The sequence below is a fragment of the Gavialis gangeticus genome, unplaced genomic scaffold (genome assembly GCF_001723915.1).
Source record: "Gavialis gangeticus isolate Ggan-Ray unplaced genomic scaffold, GavGan_comp1, whole genome shotgun sequence".
In the NCBI taxonomy this organism is placed as follows: Eukaryota; Metazoa; Chordata; order Crocodylia; family Gavialidae; genus Gavialis; species Gavialis gangeticus.
The window spans coordinates 644,851-665,936 of record NW_017729031.1 but is presented as its reverse complement, the minus strand read 5'-3'; the positions used below and the strand labels follow the sequence as shown (position 1 = coordinate 665,936).

The window sequence follows — 21,086 nt, the reverse complement described above, 5'->3', positions numbered from 1 at the left end:
GGCGGGGGGGCAGGGGGGGAGGAGGAGATTTTCAAACTGCTGCTGCTCATCAGATACTGTGTGCAAGACAAACCTTGTTTGGGATGTCTGTTATTTGTGATATAAACTCCCGAGGGAGCAAGGGTTCAGAAATCACATTTCAAAGAAATTATATAGTACATATTTTCAGCCAGCAAACGTGTGGGAGCACAGCTGCTGTAATGGTTTGATGTGTCTATTTTAGTTCTTTTAGTGTATGCCTGTTGCAATGTCTGAACTGTAACATGCTACTTTTATTGTTTCTGCATGTGTTGGGGAGCAGGGTGTCCTCTCTGTTCAGAAAAGCACCCCTGGTTCAGTCGCGCATGAAAGCTGTGCAGAGTACTAAAGCACAGTTCACCTTTGAACATTTCTCTGATTGATGATCATCAGGGTTTTCCTGAGTCCCGAGAAGCAGTAGTAGCAGGACTGCTCCAAGAGGAATCTGATCATGATTTCATTTGGTGACCCCTACGCGTCATCTCCATAGACTCTTCAGGCCTTCCTGGCAGCAATGATAGGAGGATGGAGCTGATCTTTAGACTCCCTTGTCTGGATGGGGACAGTATATCTTGGGCGTGACACATAGGAAAATTAGTAACATCAGAAGCAAGCAACTCACCAGCAGTAGAGGTGGCAGGAGTTGCTGGAGCAGGTCTAACTGACAGTCAGTCTAACAGACTGGCAGCAGCACCAAGAGCTTTGTTTTTATTCCATATAAGAACTGTCGTTTACTGGGGGAGACCATAGGTCCATCTTGCCCAGTATCCTGTGTGTCACAATGGCAGAGTGGAGGCTGAAAGGGAGAGTGAGCAAGATGTGACCAGAGTTTTTCCCCTCTCCGAATTGTAGTCCCCCACAATTGCACTGCTCCTCTCCCAATTGTAGTCTCCAGCATTTGAAGTTGGAAGCTCTGATTCGGAGGCTGTGCTCCTAACTCCCATGCTCAATGGCTACTGAATGCACCTTTCCTCCAAGGGTTTGTCCAATCTCTTTGAATCTGGCTAAACTGTCAGCTTCTGCAACATGCTGTGTAATTCAGTGCCACACGTTTAGCTATGCTGTGTGGAAAAGAACTTCCTTTGGTTAGTTTTAAACTTACTACTTACTAGTTTGATTTTATGATCCCTAGTTCTTGTATTGAGAGAGTAAATAATAAATCCCTATTTACTTTCTCTTCCCATCTAGTGTTTAAACCTCTGTGTTCCCTCTCAAGTGTCTCTTCTAAACTGAATAGGCCTAGTCTCCTTAGTCTCTCCTCACGTGGAAGCCCCTCTATAGCACTAATCATCCTTGTTGCCCTTCTTGCTGCTTTATGCCTTTATCTCTTCACTGCAGCATCAAACTCCTCTAATAAGTAGTTTAGAAAGTAATAAATTTAACTTTAGGTTTCTTCAGGTAGACTAGGAAGTCATTATTTATTAGTACAGTATTGCTACTTTAACTAGAACATTTCCAATCATCTATATGTGAGTGCTGCGGAAAGGTAGCCTGAATGTCCCTCTTTATGGTACCGTGCTGCATTCTTCCCCAAACTATCAACAAATTGAAACCATTTTGGTACTGTAGTTTCACACTTGTTGTGTTAGTGTCACAACATTATTTTGAAATGCTGTAAGAAAACCTCTATTAATTACCCTGAAGCACATACGGTTCACACCGCTCCTCTATATTTTCATCCTAGCTTTTCTCTAGTCAAATGCAAATTGCTGTGTCAGCATTTTGAAGCTCACTGTGTGCACAAATAGGGGAATGAGCATGAAGTGTCATCCTTATGGTGTTCTCGGTATATATCTGCTACTGACAGATTAGATTGTGTCACCGAAATTAAATCAGTGAAGTGAAAGAATGGCCATCACAGTCTGTAACTATTTCCGGATTGCCATTTCCTTTTTCTTTGCTGCCAACTGATCAAAAAAGTTATTTTAATTTATATTTGATAGGATTGAATGGAAACTTTGAGTAAGACTAGTCTGAACCTCACCATGGTACTTCCATGGTTTCTGTATGTGTTGGGGAGCTGGGCGCTCTCAGAAAAGTGTGACTGCTTCCGATATAGGTCAGTACGGCAGACAGAGGCATTATGTTTCTGCTGAGAGAATTGCTGTTTCCCCAGTAGAAACTACAAGTATACAAGCAAGTATTCATTTTCTCCTAGAGGAAACATGCCCCTTCCAGGAGAAAAATCATCCAGGTTGACACCTGGGAGATCTCCCCTAAGAGCGAGTTTCTCACAAGCCTGTATACTGGCTCTGGAGGGGAGTGGGGCAGTGTTTGCTGCCCATTCCTGTGATTGGGCACTGCCTCGCCTGGGGAACAGGAGAGGGCCTTTTCCCAGACTAGGAGTGCTCTGGTGGGGTGTGAAGCAGCTGCTGAAGCTCCCTTCCTTTTCTCAGACCAGAAATTGCCCCATCTGGGGAACAGGGGGAGGCAGACATGGGGCTTTGCCCTACTGCTCCTCCTGTGTCACTCCCAAAGATCCAGAGTAGAGCCAGTCCCCACCACTGCACTTCCTCAGGACCTGGAGGAGTGGAGCAGCTGCTGCTCTCCACACCTTGCCCAGACAGGATCCACCCAGACTGGGGAAGGCACAGGAGAGCAAAGGGGGCCAGGGGCAGTGCCTGCAGGCTGAATACCTGTACTGGTCTTCTCAGAAACTTCCAGTGCTAAAAATGAACTCCCTTTGCTTCCCTTGCTGAGAATTGTTAAAGGTTTGTTTCTACCTTTCTGTTCTAGGTACAGTATTTAGTGGAGAAGGGTGCAGTGATTGAACATGTTGACCACAGTGGTATGCGTCCATTGGACAGAGCAATTGGATGTCGAAATACAGCAGTAGTGGTCATGCTACTTAAGAAAGGAGCCAAATTAGGTTAGTAAAACCCATCTTATACTACCAAAGCATTTTTCCCTAGAATGGGGAAAACTCAAATGTCTGCCATAGTGGAATTACTTTATTGTGTAACTGAGTTTTTCTTGAATGAAAATTGATAAAGTGGATCGCATCAACCTACAAAAAGAACATTATTGAGGCTGAAAAGTCCATCGCACCAAGTGCTAGGAAATTTCAGACTTGGGATTGCACAAGCAACCTTAATTGTGTTCAGTGTTTGTCCATCTGGTACACTGAAAGGTCTGGTGGAAACTTTCATTAAAGACTGGGTACAAGGGGGCTGAATTATTCTTGGGCAGACTACATTAATTCTATTTCCAAATGTCTGAGGGAATGACTTGAAAGCCTAAATAATAGTCTTTTAACATAAAACTGAGTTAATATTTTTTCTGTCACAATGAAAAAGTAGATTAAAAAATTCTGTTTGTAACAATTCCCATCATGCCTCATGAGCAGCAAGTAGATAACATGCCCTTGAACCTGTGATATCAGTATACTTCAGGAAATAAATAGTTAAACATGCACTTAAGTGTTGTCCTGTGCTGGGACTTAAACCTGGTAAACCTGTTCTGGACCATTAATAGCAAGCTGCTGCAAGTATTAAAATTCTGCAGTCATTCCTCACTTGTGAAATAGTGAGTAAATTTAAGTGTTTGCGAGTGAACCAATGCTTTATTTTCCCCATTACTGTATTTTCTTGTGTACCATGTGCCCCCAGATAAGACAGGTACCTTCTCTTGGGAAGGCAGAATGAAAAAAAGATTTTTCCAGAATTGTTGTGCCCCCCCCCCAAGGCTGCACAGCACTGGGCAGAGTTTACTGTCTATATCACTTGCCCACTTCTTCCTGCTCAGCCAAAAGCTAGAGGTTTAACCCTGTTGCAGCTGCTGCCAAATCAGTATATGAGTAAATATGTTAATACCAAAGTCCCCTTTAAAAATGTTTACTATTGTAATTTGCAGGAAATGCAGCTTGGGCAATGGCCACTTCTAAACCTGACATTCTGATTATTCTACTGCAGAAGCTGATGGAAGAAGGAAACGTACTGTACAAAGTAAGTAGAAATTCAATTTCCTTGCTGAAAAAGAAAGAAAGTTATAAGCCTTTGGCTCAAGAGTGGTAAGGAGAGACTCAGGCTATTCAAAAGACCTGCCATTTTGTCTTTGCCTTTAGCAAAGTACCAGCAACTATATGTGCTAGGTACACTATATTCATATTGGGGGTTGGACAAAGGAGCTTGGAGTGGAACTGGAAAAAGAGCGTGCGATCCAAAACACCCAGGTCCAGGGATGACTGGATTGAGGCGTGACCTAGACTCCATGTGGTGGACATCTAGTCACCCACTGGAGATTCTTAGTCTTTAGTTATTTTAAGAGTAATGAAGGTTAGGAAGCTCATCTGAAGGGACCTTATTTAAATTATCATGTGCTGGGTGCATTCAAGCACAGCTTCTTGTTTGTCTATTTCTCTGCATGCCATTTACATATGAATTGAGCAAAATAGGAGCATATTTGATACAGGTTTTTAACTATTGATGCATTGTTTTACAAGAGCTAGTTTGGACATGACTGTAGATTTATATCTGCTGTATCTGACTTATGTCTGACATGCCAATTGTGAAGGTCACTTGAGGCCTATTTTTGGCATTGGATTTGAAAGGTATTGGGTCATTCCTTTTGGGGCTACAAAGTTCTGTCACTTTATCTCTGTTGCTATCTCATACCAATATATGAGGCTCAAATGTGTACAAAACACTAATAGTCTCTTCAGTTAAAAGGCATAGTGGCAAATGGTGCATGGCATCATTATTGCTAACTCCAGTTTATGCCATTGTAAGCCAGTGGTGTGGACATGCTTGGCTTCATTTAAATAATAGGAAAAAATCTTGGAATCCCCTGATAATTTAGGGAGCTTTGAATACTAACTTAAGAGTTCAGAATTGGGTGCCTTTTGCATGGGGTAAAATCGTACTTTGTTATATGTACACTTAAGCACAGAGAATGACAGTGTTCTCTGAGAGGGTCTGACTGGGGAACATCTCAGCCCCTCCAGCAGAAGGGTCCTCCAGCAGCATGTAAAACTTTGCTTCATGGTTGGTTCTGAGAAAAACAACTGCTGGTTCCTGATTTACCAGCACCAAGTCCTTCCTCTTTAGCTCTGTATTAATTTGCTGACTAGGTTTGTTTTCTGCTTAGGTCATAAGATTCATAGACATTAGGGGCTGGAAGAGACCTCTCAAGATCGAGTCCAGCTCCCCTGCCATAGGCAGGAAGTCTGCTGGGGTCAAATGACCCCTGCAAGATAAGCATCCAAACAGCATTTGAATGAGTCCAGAATAGGTGCTTGCAGACCATAAAGAAGTTTTCCTTATGTCCAGTCTAAATCAGCCTTCCAGACATTTGTGCCTGTTAGATCTTGTTATCCCTTGGGGAGCCCTGGTGAACTGTTATCCTGGTGCACCACCCTTATGTACTTAAAGGCTGCCACCAAGTCCCCTCTGATCCTTCTCTTCTCCAGGCTGAAGAGTCCCAAGTACCTCAGCCTCTCCTCATAAGGCTTGCTCTCCTGGCCCTTGATCATGCGGGTGCTCTCCTCTGGACTCTCTCAAGCTTATCCACAGCTCTCCTGAAGTGGGGGGACCCAAAACTGGACACACTACTCCAGCTGGGGCCTCACTGAGGCCAAGTAGAGCAGGAGGACAATGTCCCTGGTTTTGCTTGATGCATTGGTGGATGCATGCCAGAGTTTGATTTGCTTTGCCAGCCATGGCATCGCATTGGTGGCTCATGTTCAGCATGTGGTCAGCCAAGACCCCCCATGTCTCTTTCAGTTGTGGTACTCACAGATCAGGATAGCAGGGCAAGATCCCATTCATGTGTTTTATTAGTTGTTAATAGAGGTCTGAAATCCGTGCTGGGGTTTTTTCCCCATAAGATCATTTGATTTCTTTTAGTGTAGCAGTCCACACTGATTTCCAAGGGCTTGGGGTTGTTGAATCTTTTCTTAGATTTTTTTTTGATTCATTTGCAGAAATGCAACAAGCAGATATGAACTAAATGGATAATTATTATACAGTCTAAAGCATATTTGACAGTTTGATTGTGCTCACAGTATGTAACAACTATTTTGCAACTCTAAGAGAGGAAAACCTGTTCTCTCTCTTCTAAAGCTATTTTTATGCACGTTCCAGTGGCCTGGTTTTCAGTTTGAATATCTAAAAGTCTGATTATTTATTTGTTTGTTTGCTTTTAAGAACATGGTATGACCAGTGTATCACTGACATGTCATTTTGGAGTTTTGTCTACCTTAACAGGCATTAAATAGAATTAAATCTGAGTATTGGCAGGTAATCAAAGGGTGCAGTTTTGTTTTTTCTTCTCTACAGAAAATCGACATTTGCTTAGTTTCAGTTATTTACAGTATTCAGGGGTAACAGTGTTTTCCTTGCTTCCTCTGAGGCATAATATTGGTCTTTCCTTGGGGGAGCTGTATTAGTCTTCTGCACCTGATTTGTTCTTTTGCTGTATTTGCCTCAGTTTGAGGTATTCAGTTTGATGCCATAGATTATCTGAGTTTTTTCAGAAGTATTCAGAAGCACTCGTACTCTTAACACTGAGACCTTATGGAGTTTCTCAGGTTGGATGTAAAAATCAACATACCCCAGGGTACAAGTCACTTCTGAAAATGTAAGCATGTATTTATAAACAGACACCACAATGAGAAGACTTCAAAGTGACTTTAGCATCAATGGTAATACAAACTAGTAGAGAAGTTTATAAAAAGAAATTTACTATAAAAATAAGAAAAAAGAATGCTTTAATTCTGTTAACTAAAGCAGAGGTGTCAAAATCCTCAGGTGCTGTGGGCCAGATGAGTAGTGCTCAGCGGGTTCTAGGGGTGGATCAGGCCTGCAGACTGTGGGGCTGGTTTGGTTTAGTGGTGAGGACAGCATCTTCCCAGACTGGCTCAGAGCACAGTGGCAGCATGCAGGTTCAATCTGAGACCCACAGGCAGCGCTAAGGGCAAGACAATAGGGCTCCATGGGCCAGGTTTGTCCTGCAGACCATATCTTTGACACACCTGAACTAAAGCAGTTACTAGCACTTATCAAATCTTGCTAAGAAGTGTTAGCAAAAGCTTCTCAAAGGCATACATCTCACCATAGAGATGTCCTCTGCTAATCTTTTGGATTCCTTTCACCACTCAAGTGAATTGCAGCAATGACAAGACAGCAACAAGGCTTCCAGGTCCAAAATGAAGTTGGAAGCTGTTGAAATCTGCCTTTTGTATGACGTTCTGGATGGGAGGTGTCCCTTCCTGAGATCATCTTATGGTAGTGCAGGACTGCCTGCTCCAGGCAGGTCCAGGGAGCATGCTGTTCACAGCACCGTGCCAAACTGGCCCCGCACTCGATCCAGTGCATGAGGCTAGTCTGCAGGCCCAATCTAGCCCAAGGATCAGCCCTGCTTCTGTTCCTTAAAGACATCATTTGCCACTCAGTATTGCTGTTGAGACATTTAAGCCAACTAAATGATTGCTTTTAGTTTAAAAATTACATTCCACAGCTAAACAGGACGAAGTAGGTGTATTAGCGAAAGGTCTTATGTGTCAGAAGGATTCTGTTGCAGCACTGGCATTATGTATTTAAGTATAAATATTATCCTGGTAAATATTTGCATAGCTACCCCAATTTTAAAAATTACTTCCCAGATATTAACTCATGAACTTCCTCACCATGTAACTACTTGAAAATAAACAACATATAAAAATTGAATCTGTTTGAAGAGCTTCTGTTGCCAGCTGGCAAATATGAATATAGTTTAAAATTAAAGCAGCATTTACAAATCAACATCTAATGCTCTTGTGTTCTAACCCTTAGAAAGGGAAGATGAAAGAAGCAGCTCAGCGATATCAGCATGCCCTAAGGAAGTTTCCTCGGGAAGGGTTTGGAGAAGAAATGAAAGCTTTCAACGAGCTGAGAGTTTCGCTGTATTTAAACTTGTCACGGTGCCGCAGAAAAACAAACGTGAGTTCTTACTGTTCTTCTGTTAATTGTACCCTTCTTGCTTTGGAAACCTGAGGCTCCAGGTCTAAAAATGTATAAAGGACATGCACACTATGCTGGTATCAGTGTCCCTCTGACTTGTTCCTTCTTTTGAGCTGAAGCAGGTACAGGAAAAGTTATTGTTGGGAAAAATGTATAAAATACTCCTGTGGTACCAGCCTCAAATTAGGGGTAAGATGGGGAGAGGTAAGCCACGGACATGGTATCTGCTGCTCCAGAAGTGAGAGTCACTTTCAGGGCCACATGTAGTCTGTCGGATTTCTGCCTTCCCAGGTCCTAAAGCCATGACACTTTGTCCTTCCTTATTAGCATTGTAACTGTCATCCAGGCATTTCTTTGAGGTCCCAATTTTTAAGTTTACTCATGAAGTAAGAAACTTACTGACTTGAAGTCCTCTACATTCTAAACCCTTTTGATTCCAAAATAGTGTCCACATCTACACAAGATGCTGACTGCACAGTAGCTCGTTACTACTGCACAGTAGTGTTGCATGGTATGAAGTGTAACACAACGCTACTGCGCAGTAGTAATGAAGCTGCGTGGTCAGCGTCACCTAAAAGCCATTCGGCGATGCTACAACACAGTTAACTCCAGTTACTGCACAGTCATTTAGTACTTGTTTATACACATACTAAATGACTGTGCAGAAACAACTGCGCAGTCATTGTCTCATGTAGACATAGTCAGTGTCCGCACAGGGAGCAAACCAGGATAGTTACATCAGTCAGTTTCCTTGTGTCAACAGGACCAGTGGGTAGCATTGTCAGTTGCATCTGATTTTAATGTACCAGCTTACTTTTTTTTGTCAGTTTGAAGGGCTGTGTGATAGAAGCTCTCAAAATTTACTGTTTCTGGTGGTGTCTGAAAGTGAAGTGTATGTAACATGTTTCTAAATTATTTGTCCCTGTGAGCTGACTAGATAATTGTTATTGTCAGGATTTTGGCATGGCTGAAGAGTTTGCTACCAAGGCACTTGAACTGAAACCCAAATCTTATGAAGCCTATTATGCTAGAGCAAGAGCCAAAAGAAATAGCAGGTACTGTCTAAACTTTTTGCTGTGTAACCTGTTTCAGCAGCTGCCTAACTTTTCTCCCACATCATGTTTCCATAGCTGATCTGGTGCAAATTTAAAGTGCCTGAATGTTGGGATTTTACTGCAGATTCCCTCTCATTTTGGTCCCCTCTTCCATCGTGCTGTTTCCATTCATGTTAGTAGTTTTTCTTGGGAGTTCAGTGACATATGGGAGGTCACTGAACACAGCATAAGCAGTTATTGCTGGACTCCCTAACAGTTCTTTGAAATAGTCGGAGTTGTGTAAAGGAACCACATCAGTTTTTAATTTCAGCTGCGTTCCCCCTTACGTCTCAATCATCTGTGACTCCTTCCACAAGACTGTTTGACCCATTCCATAAGCTGGCAAGCCAAAGGAAGTTCATCAACAGTTCTTTACAGGACTCCAAAGATAGCTAATAGGACGAGTGAACAGAAGAACCCTAAAATGTTATGGTGTGGCCAGTAGCGTGAAGTGGTGGATGCCTTCACCCTCCAAAAGAATCTGGTTGGTAGGGAGTAGGATCTTTTTCTTTCTTTTCCCATGGTACACACACCCCTCCTAGCAAGGGTAAAAGAAGCACTCATTCTGGGGCGGGCAGCATTACAAGGGATATCTGCCAGCTGTTTGCAAGGAAGTAAGTCTGATGCTGAGCCCCCTCCTGCCATTTTCTGCAGCGCTACCAATGCACCTGCTTATTTCATCTGTCTTCCTTGAAGGACCTTGGACTTGGGTCTTCCATTGGGATGGAACAGGAAGGACATGGGACTCTCCTTTTTTCCCCACCCCAAGTGCCCTTTTGGTGTAGACGATTCCCAACCCTTTCCATCTCCAGAGGCAGGAGAGTTTCAGATGAGACAGCAGATCAAAGGGCTCCCTTGAGAATAGTAGATACAGGACCACCAGTGTTCAGTCATGACATTGTGCCTTTGAGAATGGTTTCCTTTTAATTTTCTTTCTTTACAGACAGTTTCTTGCAGCTCTTGCTGACCTCCGAGAAGCCATAAAGCTGTGTCCTAGTAATCAAGAAATACAAAGGCTCCTGGCTCGAGTAGAAGAGGAATGCAAACAGTTCCAGAGAACCCAGCAGCAGAAGAGGCAGTCTCCTCAGCCGGCACAGCAGAGTAATGACTCTGACAATGAAGAGGAGGCTCTTGGCCAAGGTTTGAATGATCGTATGGGTCTTGAAGAAATAGAAGAGGAAGAACTGCCATACCATGATGAGTCCATTCCACCTTCACAGAGGCTGCAGCATTCCCTGGCTGCTTCACCTTACAGTAGGACCCTTCAAGAAGGCCTTCAGCAGAAAGCCAGACCAGCATCCCCTCAGAACAGAGCAGGAAGTAAATATCTGAGAGAGCCGGGTTTGATCATGCAGCCTACAAAGCAAGCACAGATTGTAAAAACAAATCAGCATTTGAGCTCTACACAGTCAGGGCTAAGAACTGGAAGTGGTCAGTGTAGTACAAAGACACAGTCATCTTTTCAGCATCTTCCCTCCAGTCCAATGCCAGGTCGACACCCTGGAAATCTGGCCAACAGTAAAAGTCAGTTTATAGATGGGACAAACACTGTATCATCTGGAAACATTCCCACAGGAGCCTCCTCTGGCCTCTACAATGAAAGGTTAGCATCTAACCAGTTCTCCCATTTACAGCACAGTGAGAGTACATCTGCTCACTCATTCACAAGTAAGTCCAAAACCACTGACAGGCCAGCAGCCATGGAGAAAGCAGCACCCACCCAAGGAGTTCAAATGCATTTCAGTGAAGCAAGGCTGCAAGGGCCTGGAATAAGTGCTGTCTCTTCTAGCTCTGCATCTGGCAGCTTGATTATTTCCAGCTCTTCCAACAGTTTAACTTCAAGCAACAGCTTTTCAGATAACATGAAAGGACTAGGGCCAGATGTTCGAATTAAGGAAAATAAACCTAGCCAAGGTCTAAGTAGTACAACTGAACATAGACCACGCAATACCCCATTTATGGGTATCATGGATAAGACTGCCAGGTTTCAGCAGCAGAGCAGTCAAACAAATCGCACTTGGAATTGCCAGGTATCTGAAGGATTGCTACCAAATGCTTCTGGTGGGGGCATTCAGTCCACAACCTGTGAGCAGTTTTCTGGCAAACAGCCCAGTGGATACAGTAATTTAACCAAAACCTCCTCTACAGCTATGGCCCCTGGAGAAGGTATCCAAAATGGAATGCAGGCTAAAGAACTCAAAGAGCTCAAGAGCCAAATGCCTGCCCACTCTCAAGACAGCAGGACATCTAAGCCTGTCTCCCATTTGTTTCCAGATGCTCCGTCTAAACAACAGTCCTATATTAATAAGGAAGGCCATTTAAGTCATGTCTCTTCTGCAAAACCAAAGCGTTCATTTGTTGAGTCTAATGTATGAATAGAATATATCCTTTTGTATAACAAACAGAATAATAAACAACATGCGCTTGTAAACTCGGTGCATAACAGCATATTGATTGCTTTCATTAATCACTAATATAAGGCTGTTTCATCATCATAGACTATTGTTCCTAAATAAAATATTTAATTACCTGGCCACTTCTCCAAGTCTGAGTAGGTTGTCCAAGTTGGCCAGTAGTACTAACAAAATATGGGATACAACCACTTTTTTACACTATTTGCAACACCACAGCATAGGAATATTAACTGGAATGTCAAGTTTGGTTGGAAACAATTGAGTCATGCATACCTGGTCAACTAGGCTTATGAATGCATCACATTAGGACCTCAAACGTGGAAATTATTTACTTTCCATTATATCCTGGTTATTATAAGATTTTAACATTTTCACCTTATATAGGGTTTTAATTATGGCTTCTGATTGTATACCTCATCAGCTGCATAATAATTAGCCATCCCTCTTTCCAGTGCTTAAAGCATTTGAGTCCCACAACAGTGTTATAAATAAGGATGGAATTCATGGTATAACAGACCGGTCTGTAAATGAATGCTTTTATCCAAAAGCTATTGTATTATTTTTATCAGTTTTCTAGCAGGATATAATTGGGTTGCATAATGTAAATTTAGGAACTTTTCAAGTCATTTGTGTAACAGTATAATCTACAAGCAGCCATGTGGTAACATGTAAATATAATTTTATTTTTTGTTTTAGTTTCTATAAGAAACCAAGTAAGATCTGGAGAAACACAAGGACAGATTTGCATGCATTTTTAAAGGCTTCAACTTTCCTGGTTATTGCACTGAATAATACTATATTATGGCATGTTAACAATATAACCGTAACCGCACTTTATATAGTTTATCTAAACACCTCTGAGGTGCTACCTTAATGCAAAATGATGCATCATTCATTCATGGAGAAAAGGTACAGGAATAAAATACTTTATTAAAATGATTTTATAGCAAACCTGATGTATTATTTTGAAGGTATGAAGATGAAAGTTTGAGGAAAAGTGTATGTGCAGATACTTTCTAGGATGGGGTTGTGAGGTTTTTCATAGAAAAAGGTTCTATATTTGCAAGAATGTTTTCAAAATGAATGGCTGTAATGACATTCCTGTGAGTGTAATTAAGATCTGTATTGTACAAGTTGGAGTATTCAGTCACTTTTCAGCTTTTATTCCCATGTACAGTGTGTATGTACATTGTAAAAACAGCCTTACACATTTTTTACAAATTCCTGAATGAGTTTGCATTATGCTCTAGCTTATTTATTGTTTACTGTTTCTTGGTTATTTGGACGAGTCTTATGTTATTCTTGTTCTGTAGTTCTGTTTTTTGCACAGCTACTGTATTTTTCCATATGAAATAAAGACTATTAATATAGTCTTGGGTTGAGAGGTATTCTTTGATGTGTAAACTGAGTTGTAAAACAGCTGACATCGATTAGAGCAAGTTGCACAGTCACAGGTAAGGTTCTGTTAATAATTGTTATACAATTTATCCCCTCTACACCTGAAAGAACACTTGAATGATAACACTGATGACTGAAAGCTAGAGAATGAGCGGGTGAAATTTTGTAGGTAAGAGGCTTCTTCCCCTTCAGCTTCACCAGTATTGCAGTAATCTATACTGAAAGAACAGAGCTCTAAATCGTGAGATCTGCCTTGATCCCCAGATGGAAGACTGCAGTTGTGGAGCTGAGCCACAGTCATTGAAGCAGCAATGAAACAGGTTACTGTGTTAAATGTCAAAAAAACATTCTCAAGGAGTGTTTAAGACGCAAGATCCAAGAACTCCTCCCATGTTCCAGACTGTTAGGGCGAGAGGCTATTTTGGACAATACTTAAGAAGCTGTCTGCTAACAGTTCAGATTTGCTTTAAGGGCTTGTCCACGTCTCAAAATTATACGAGTATCAGGTAGAACTTGCGTATAATGGTGAACCCAAAGTAATAGTTGTAGCTGCTATAACTGGGTCAGTGCTTTGTTTTCTAATATAACATTGCCTCTTTCTAGTTATTTTTATGTTGCTTTGGAACTGATTCTTCTAAACTAATCTACACTGAGGGGCAGGAGTGGGTGGGAAGTAGTAGTTATGCTAAGAGGTGGAACCAATTTCCTCTTCATTTGGAACAGGTCCAAAACCTTATGCAGCCTGGATTCTTCTGCTTTTAAATCAAGGGTTTGCCTGAACTGAATTTACTTGCATCAGCCAAAGCTACTAAGGAACCTGGTGCTGATGGAAATAAGTCAAACTTTCCCTTGACACTTATAAAGTAAATTGGATTTGAGACCCCCTTTGCCACAGAAGCAGGGTCACTCACCTTTGTCCAGATGGGCTGCTGTCTGAAACAGCCAAAGTCTATACTTTTTCCTCTGAAGTTCTCGGCTGTTAAGAAAAAAAAAAAACCTGACAAAGCTGTAAGAGGAATATATAATACTGTCACTACCTGCTGGAAGACTGAAGAAAACAGGGGAAGCACTGCTTATTTACAGGAGAGGTAGGTTGATACCTCCATTGTTCCTTCTCTTCAGCTTTTGCACCCCATTAAAAGTGTCACTCAAGATCAGGCAGCATGCAGAAACTGGGTGAAGTGGATCTAGTTAATCTTGTAGAAACTTTAAGCAGTGACTTCCCACCAGTTGAAGAATGTCTTGTTCTTTGTTCCCTGTTGTTGAAGAGGTGGTAAAAAAAAGCAGAGCAGGCATGCAAGAGGGTAGAGCAGGGTTCGTAAAAGAAATAAACAAAGTCCTTTGGGTGCCCAGGACCATGCCTGGAAATTCCAAGGAAAGCCGAGTCTAGATACGAATCCCCTAGTGTGCAGGAGGATGGAAGGGACTATCTCCTCCATTCATTCTCTCACACTGTGGTCACTTATTTACCATATTATAAGGAGGTTGTCATTTACTGCCTGGTCATTTTTCCCTAAAGTTCTCAAGCAATATATTATGCAGAACTAACTTAATGACTGCAGCTGCAGCACTGGGACCCAGGCACAGAGAAATGGTATGGAGTTGGGTGTAAGATCCCACAAAGAAAGCACCAAATCAAGTCTGTGTGCACCTTGGCCATTTGTTTAAACAAATAAAGGAGACAAATCCACCAACAAAAGGGTTGCAAGTCTCTTATTAATCCTCTCTGCCCCCATTCCTCTGTCCCAAGTGAGCAATTGTTATTTTTTAAGCCCAGTTCTATCACTTAACTTTGGGTTTTTGGAAGCCAAGGTTCTCTAAGAAGTAGTTCAGAAGAACTACTGCTCCTTACGAGCTCAGTAGCTCTAAATCAGCCTGTTGTTGGGCAACTCCCCCACTCCTACTGGGATATACCCAGCAGGATATATCATTCATCTCTTGCACTGAATGGGGCAGCAGGTAATAGGTGATCATGCAATTAAAGGCAACCTTATTAGAGACTGCTTGGCTTTGTGAAGTTTATTTTGTTATGGTTAAATCAACTTTTTTGACACACACTCGCACCCACTCAAAGGACAGACATTAAAATACTGGCAATTGTAACAACTTTATTTTGAAACATGCATATTATCAATTAGCCTGTTTTTTCTTATAAAAACAGTACAAGGTAATTCAAGTTCTAGTATTAAAAAAAATATTTTCAGTAGTTTACATGAGGTGCCCAAATGTATGTTCTATGATTTTTTTTTGTGTGTGACTTCTGAATTTCAAGGCCTTTGTTGGAGTTCCAGCCTGAAGACACCATAAACAGAAGCTTACCTTTTTTCTCTCCAGCATTTTAAAATGTCTGATAGAGCTGTTTTCTTCAACTACCTACAGTTTCAATTCAGTTAGTTTCAAGGAATAGCTGGGGCATTCAAGATTAAGTTGTTTCATTATATTTCTGCTGAGTCTCCAGCCAGCGACTGATGGCCATTTTCAGAGTCCTGTTTGGGGTAAGCACAAGAGACTGGAGAGGGAGATTTGTCATGGGACTAGACCGTCTCTTGTTGCTGATCCAATTTTCCATTGCCTCCTTCTCATAGGAATAGCCGTCTATAAAGAGAAAAATATATAGCAATGTCATTCCACAGATCTTAAGTTACTGAATTTTAAGCCTGTGATGCAGGGAAGCATTATTTCCAGATGAAAAAATTGAGACACAGAGAGGTGATGTGACAAAGGTCACACTAATATCCTACCTGGTCTTAACTCGCCAGACCCCACCCCTCTCTATTTCCTGTCGTTCACTATCTCTTATTCAGGATGGGTTTGTATCAGTGGTTCTAAACATGTGTGCCCATGGGAGGCCCTTTCAGTATAGGCCTGCTTGCTTCATGCCCAGCCAGACCAGGGAGGGCTGAGGCAGAAGTGCTGCCTTATGTTGCAGCCCTTCCCCACCATGCTGCTCCTGGAAACTGGGGTGCAGGGACAGTTCCATCTCTTTTCAGTATGGCATCTAGAAGATGCCATACAGGATCACAATGAGATGAGCTGCAGCAGGAGTGGGTTCTTCTACCTTAGCCCTTCCCAGCGTGATGGTGCACAAGGCACTTTTTACTGGTTAAGAACCAATGAAGTAAGTTGAGGCAGCACAACAGCAGTTGGGGTGAGACAAGTTGAGAACCACCAGCTTGTACCATCTAAACCTTTATTTCTGCCACAAAAAGTAAATGTTTTCATAGGTTCATAGATGCTAGGGTCAGAAGGGACCTCAACAGATCATCGAGTCTGACTCTGTCTAGGCAGGAAAGTGCTGGGGTCCAGTGACCCCAGCCAGATGCCTATCCAGCCTTCTCTTAAACACCCCCAAGGTAGTGGAGAGCACCACCTCACTTGGAAGCCCATTCCATATTTTGGCCACCCTCACAGTGAAGAAGTTTTTCCTCATATCGAGCCTTAATCTGCTCTCTGTCAGTTTGTGACCACTGTTCCTTGTTACCCCAAGAGGCACCCTGGCGAACAGAGCATCTCTGATCCATTGCTGCATCCCCCTAATGAATTTGTAGGCAGCCACAAGACTGCCTTTCAGCCTTCTCTCATAGAGGCTGAAGAGGTCCAGGTCCCTCATATGGATAGGGGCTTTCAGGACAAGCCCAATGAGGAGAGACTAAGTGGCCCTCCTCTGGACTCTCAAGTCTATCAACATCCTTCTTGAAGTATGACACCCAAAACCGGACGCAGTACTCCAACTGTGGTCTGACTAATGCCGCATAGGGGGGAAGTATCACCTCAGTTCTATTTGTCATGCATCTGCTGATGCATGATAAAGTGTGGTTAGCTTTGCTGATGATTTCATCACACTGACAACTCTTGTTCCTGTTGGAGTCCACTATGACTCCAAGATCCCTTTCCACTTCTGTGCTGCTGAGAGGGTCACTTCCCAGCCAGTAGGCGTGCTGGATATTTTTGGGCCCTAGGTGCAGCACTCTGCACTTGTCCTTGTTATACTGCCCACTTTTCCAACCTGTCCAGGTCTGCCTGCAATTGTTCCCTACCCTCCGGTGTGTGCACTTCAAGTTTGCAGATGATACTAAATTGTGGGTTGGACACAGTACACTTCACACCCACATCCAAGTCACTGATGAAAATATTGCAGAGTACAGGTCCAAAGACCAAACCCTGTGAGACCCCCACTACCCACATCCTTCCAAGTCTATACCAACCCATCTACTACTACTCTCTGGGTATGACCTCTAAGCCAATTTGCCACCCACCAGACCTTGTAAACATCTGTCACAGCCTCTTAATTTTTTTATGAGAATGGGATGAGATACCATATGGAAGGCCTTGCTACAATCCAAGTAAACAACATCCACCTCTACTCCTGTGTCTAAGCATTTTGTGACCCTGTCATAAAACGAAACCAGGTTGGTCAGGCATAATCTACCTGCTACGAATCCATGCTGGTTTCCCTGCTCATTATTTTTCCCACTGGACTCCCATAAATATAATCCTTCATAATCTTTTCAAAGACCTTTCCAAGGATGGAGGCGAGACTGACTGGCCTATAGTTACTAGGATCCTCCTTCCTCCCCTTCAAAATAGAAACCACATTTGCCCTTTTCTAGTCCTCCAGGATCTGACCCAAGCACCATGAGCACTCAAACAGCTGTGCCAGTGGTTCTGCTATGACTCCAGCCAATTCCTCCAGTACCCTCAGATGCAGCTCACCCGGGCCTACTGACTTAAACACATCCAGTCCATCCAAGTGACTCTGCGCCAAGTCAGCATTGACAGTTGGTAGGCAGGTGTCCCTCTGATGCCCATCTAAGGACCCATTAGGAGACTTATCTTGACCCCTGTTCAAGAACACTGAGGCAAAAAACTCACTGAATAGCTCAGCCTTATCCCCCGTCTGTCATTAATTGCTCCTTCTTGTTCAGCAGGGGTCCTATGCTACCCTGTGCCTTCCTTGTACTCCCTACATACCTAAAGAAAGACTTTTTGTTAGCTTTAATTTCTGTTGCCAGCCTCAGCCCTGTAGTTGCTTTGGCCTTTCTAACTGCCTCCCTGCAAGTGTGGGCCAAGTAGGTATACTCCTCCTTGGTAGCTTCCCTCTACTTCCACTGCCTATACGCCTTCTTTTTTGCCTTTAGGCTCCCCTGGATTTCCCTGTTTAGCCAAGGAAGTTTTTTGGCTCTTTTCCCCCCTCATACTGGGATCAGTTCCCTCTGCACCTGAAGGATTGCTTCCTTTAGAAATGACCATCCTTCCTGGACTCCCATTTTGTCAATACTCTTATCCTGCAGTGTGTCATTGACCAGACTTCTAAGCACACTGAAGTTACCCTTCCTAAAGTCAAGCACTTCCACCCTACTAGTTCTCTTACCCACCCTATACTGTATGGTGAATTCGATTGATTGGTGGTCACTATCCCCAAAGTGACCACGAATCTGCAGCTCCCTTACCAGGTCCTCCCCTGTCACCAACACCAAGTCCAGTAAGGCATTCCCCCTAGCAGTACCGTATACCTCCTGCGTTAGGTGAAGGTCTTGCACTCAGGTTAACAGTTGGATTTGGCTGACTGCTCCTCCCAGCAGATGTCAGGGTAGTTTAGGTCTCCTCATGTGCAGCAGGGCATATGAGCCCTCGGCTTCCCCTGACCCCACCGAGAGGAGGAGGAGCAGCAAGACCAAGCCAGCAGCACCAGCAAGGTAAGCTGGGCAGGGGGGAAGAGGAGCCGCCAGCTGTAGAGAATCAGGAAGGGGTTTTTAGCCACACCGGGCAGGAGCTGTGCGAACATGCCCCACAAACAGGGGCGCTCTTCAGGGGCACACCAGAGTTTGCATGGGAGTTTGCACAAGGGGGAAAGCAGGAGGCCTGAAACTCCACGCATCAGAGTTAGCGGTTTCAGACAGAGTCTCCAGAGTCTTCAGGTAAGTGTACATGAGGAAGTCTTAATGGGGGTGGTGACTGAGCACAGCCAGGGACCCAACCCAGGGCTCCTCTGAGGCCTCCACCCAGATGGAGCCTGTGGGTGGGTTGGCAGCACCCGGACCCCTTGGCAGGGGAATTTACTTTCAATGGAAGTAAGAGTTGTTCAGTTATAGGTTAAATATGTAAAGTAAAACAATTATGTTTGGTCCTACTGTACTGCACATCAGCATCAAATATAACTACTGTACAGCCAATTACTTTTCAAATTATGTTGGCTTTACTCAAACCCAAAACATTTGAAGCATTTTCTATAACAAGTGTAGCCTGCTGCATCTCTAGTATAATTATAAAAATCTTGCAAATTGGGGAAAGATACATTATAATCACGTGAGTTCACTGATGACTGTAATAAATCCCACCTATATTAAGGGATCCTTTCTCATAGCTCCAGTGTGATAAAAGCCTGCCCCTAAACAGTCCACATGGATCTCCAACCAAATTACCTGTAAAGACATCCACTGAAGCATTTCAGACTTCAATGGCTAATCCCTTTCAGTCCAGAAAAGAAACATGCTGGATTTGGATAAGAGCTATACCTGGACAGCTTTCTAACCACAAATCCCTGACAGAGCCATACTGGGTGAAAGATCTAGACTGGATGCATGTAGACAGGCAAAAACACTGCTAATACAACATAAAATCTGTTTGGGGAATGTGTTTAAATTATGCTGCCAAAATAACTCTTCTGTTGGTGCAATTATACTGACATGCCTTTGTGGATAAACAACTGTAGACAAGGCCTAACGATCTAAAGTTTAACTACCATATACATTTTTCTGGTGTCCTTAGCTGAACTAAACAGGTATGGAATAGATCATGCCAATGGTTGCCAAGCTTTTCATGGTGTGGGCTGGAATGACCCAGTTTGATCCAGGAGCAGGTGGGCCCCAGGATCCAGGCACTAATGTTTATCCCCATGGTGGCATGGGGAGAGCAACCAACACCCAAGTCCTATGTTCGGGGGCTGGATTGAATGGTTCTGTAGGCAGTAGGTTACCAACCCTGGCTTACACTCATGAACACTGCAATCCAGTGACTCCTGCTGCGCAGACAGACTGAGTTAGCTTGAGTACTAATGGCATAGGTGTAGTGGCAAAGGCTTCAACCACCAAGAATCTGTATGGGCTTGCACAGCCTGCACTGAAGCCCCTGCAACTGCAGCTAGACTGTGCCTGGGGTCTGTCTGGATTGCAGGCAGATGCTCAACAGTTCTCTGTTTTGCTTTCAATTTGTTATACTGAAAACTCAGGCAGGTGTTAGATATAGTAAATAGAAGGGGTGAAAATCCTACCCCACAGAAGTCAACAGAAAAAAAAAAGTCAGGATTTCACCCCACAATTTTGTGTTACCTCTCCCTAGAGGTACCAACCATGAGACAGTTCAATGTTTCAATTAGCTACAAGTGACCCTTTGAAATTCAGGTACTTAATAACAGATTCTGATGCCTCAAATCAAACCTCAGTCCTCAGGAAGATCTTGGAGAAAATCATCAAGGAGCACATCTGTGGGGAGCCTGCAGGGGAGATCATGCTCAGGGGCAACCAGCATGGGTTCAAAGGCAGGTCCTGCCTGACCAACCTGATTGCCTTTTATGACCAGGTAACTAAATTCTTGGATGATGGTGTTGCTGTAGACATAGTCTTTCTAGACTTTAAGAAGGCCTTTGACACTGTCTCTAACCCCATTCTCATTAATAAATTAAGCGACTGTGGCATTGATGCCTACACAGTTGGATGGGTAAAAACTGGTTGATGGGGCACACCCAGAGAGTAGTGGTGGATGGGTCATACTCAACCTGGCAAGATATGAGCAGTGGGGTCCCCCAGGGCTCAGTCCTCGGGCCCGCACTGATTAACATTTTCATCAGCGACTTGGACGAGGGGGTTGAAAGCACATTGTCCAAGTTTGCTGATGACACTAAGATGTGGGGCAAGGTAGACACACTTGAAGGGAGAGAGAGGCTGCAACTAGATTTAGACAGACTACAAAAGTGGGCAGATGAGAACAGGATGGGGTTCAACATAGATACATGCAGGGTGCTGCACCTGGGGAGAAGGAATCCACAGTATAGATGCAAGCTGGGGAGTTCCCCTCTTGAAAGCACAGAGGCAGAAAGGGATCTTGGAGTCATTATCGACTCCAAGATGAACATGAGCCACCGATGCCAGACCACAGCCAGCAAGGCCAGCCATCTTGTCATGCATCCAAAGATGCATCTCAAACTGGTCCAGAGAGGTGATACTCTC

The 21,086-nt window shown here is 43.3% G+C and overlaps 2 protein-coding genes across 10 annotated transcripts in view; one reads left to right on the top strand and one right to left on the bottom strand.

The window, feature by feature from the left end:
• Window positions 1-12,834, top strand: part of TANC1 (tetratricopeptide repeat, ankyrin repeat and coiled-coil containing 1) — a 285,257-nt gene extending 272,423 nt beyond the window's left edge. For all 7 annotated transcript variants that reach the window (XM_019522346.1, XM_019522348.1, XM_019522347.1 and 4 more), the window contains 5 exons: window positions 2,755-2,887; window positions 3,871-3,962; window positions 7,788-7,934; window positions 8,910-9,010; window positions 9,993-12,834. In XM_019522346.1, coding sequence (XP_019377891.1) covers window positions 2,755-2,887; window positions 3,871-3,962; window positions 7,788-7,934; window positions 8,910-9,010; window positions 9,993-11,424 — 1,905 coding nt within the window. In that variant the 3' untranslated portion in view covers window positions 11,425-12,834. The remainder of the gene's footprint in view (window positions 1-2,754; window positions 2,888-3,870; window positions 3,963-7,787; window positions 7,935-8,909; window positions 9,011-9,992) is intronic.
• A 2,115-nt stretch (window positions 12,835-14,949) lies between these two features.
• Window positions 14,950-21,086, bottom strand: part of WDSUB1 (WD repeat, sterile alpha motif and U-box domain containing 1) — a 94,323-nt gene continuing 88,186 nt past the window's right edge. For all 3 annotated transcript variants that reach the window (XM_019522352.1, XM_019522353.1, XM_019522354.1), the window contains one exon: window positions 14,950-15,456. In XM_019522352.1, coding sequence (XP_019377897.1) covers window positions 15,284-15,456 — 173 coding nt within the window. In that variant the 3' untranslated portion in view covers window positions 14,950-15,283. The remainder of the gene's footprint in view (window positions 15,457-21,086) is intronic.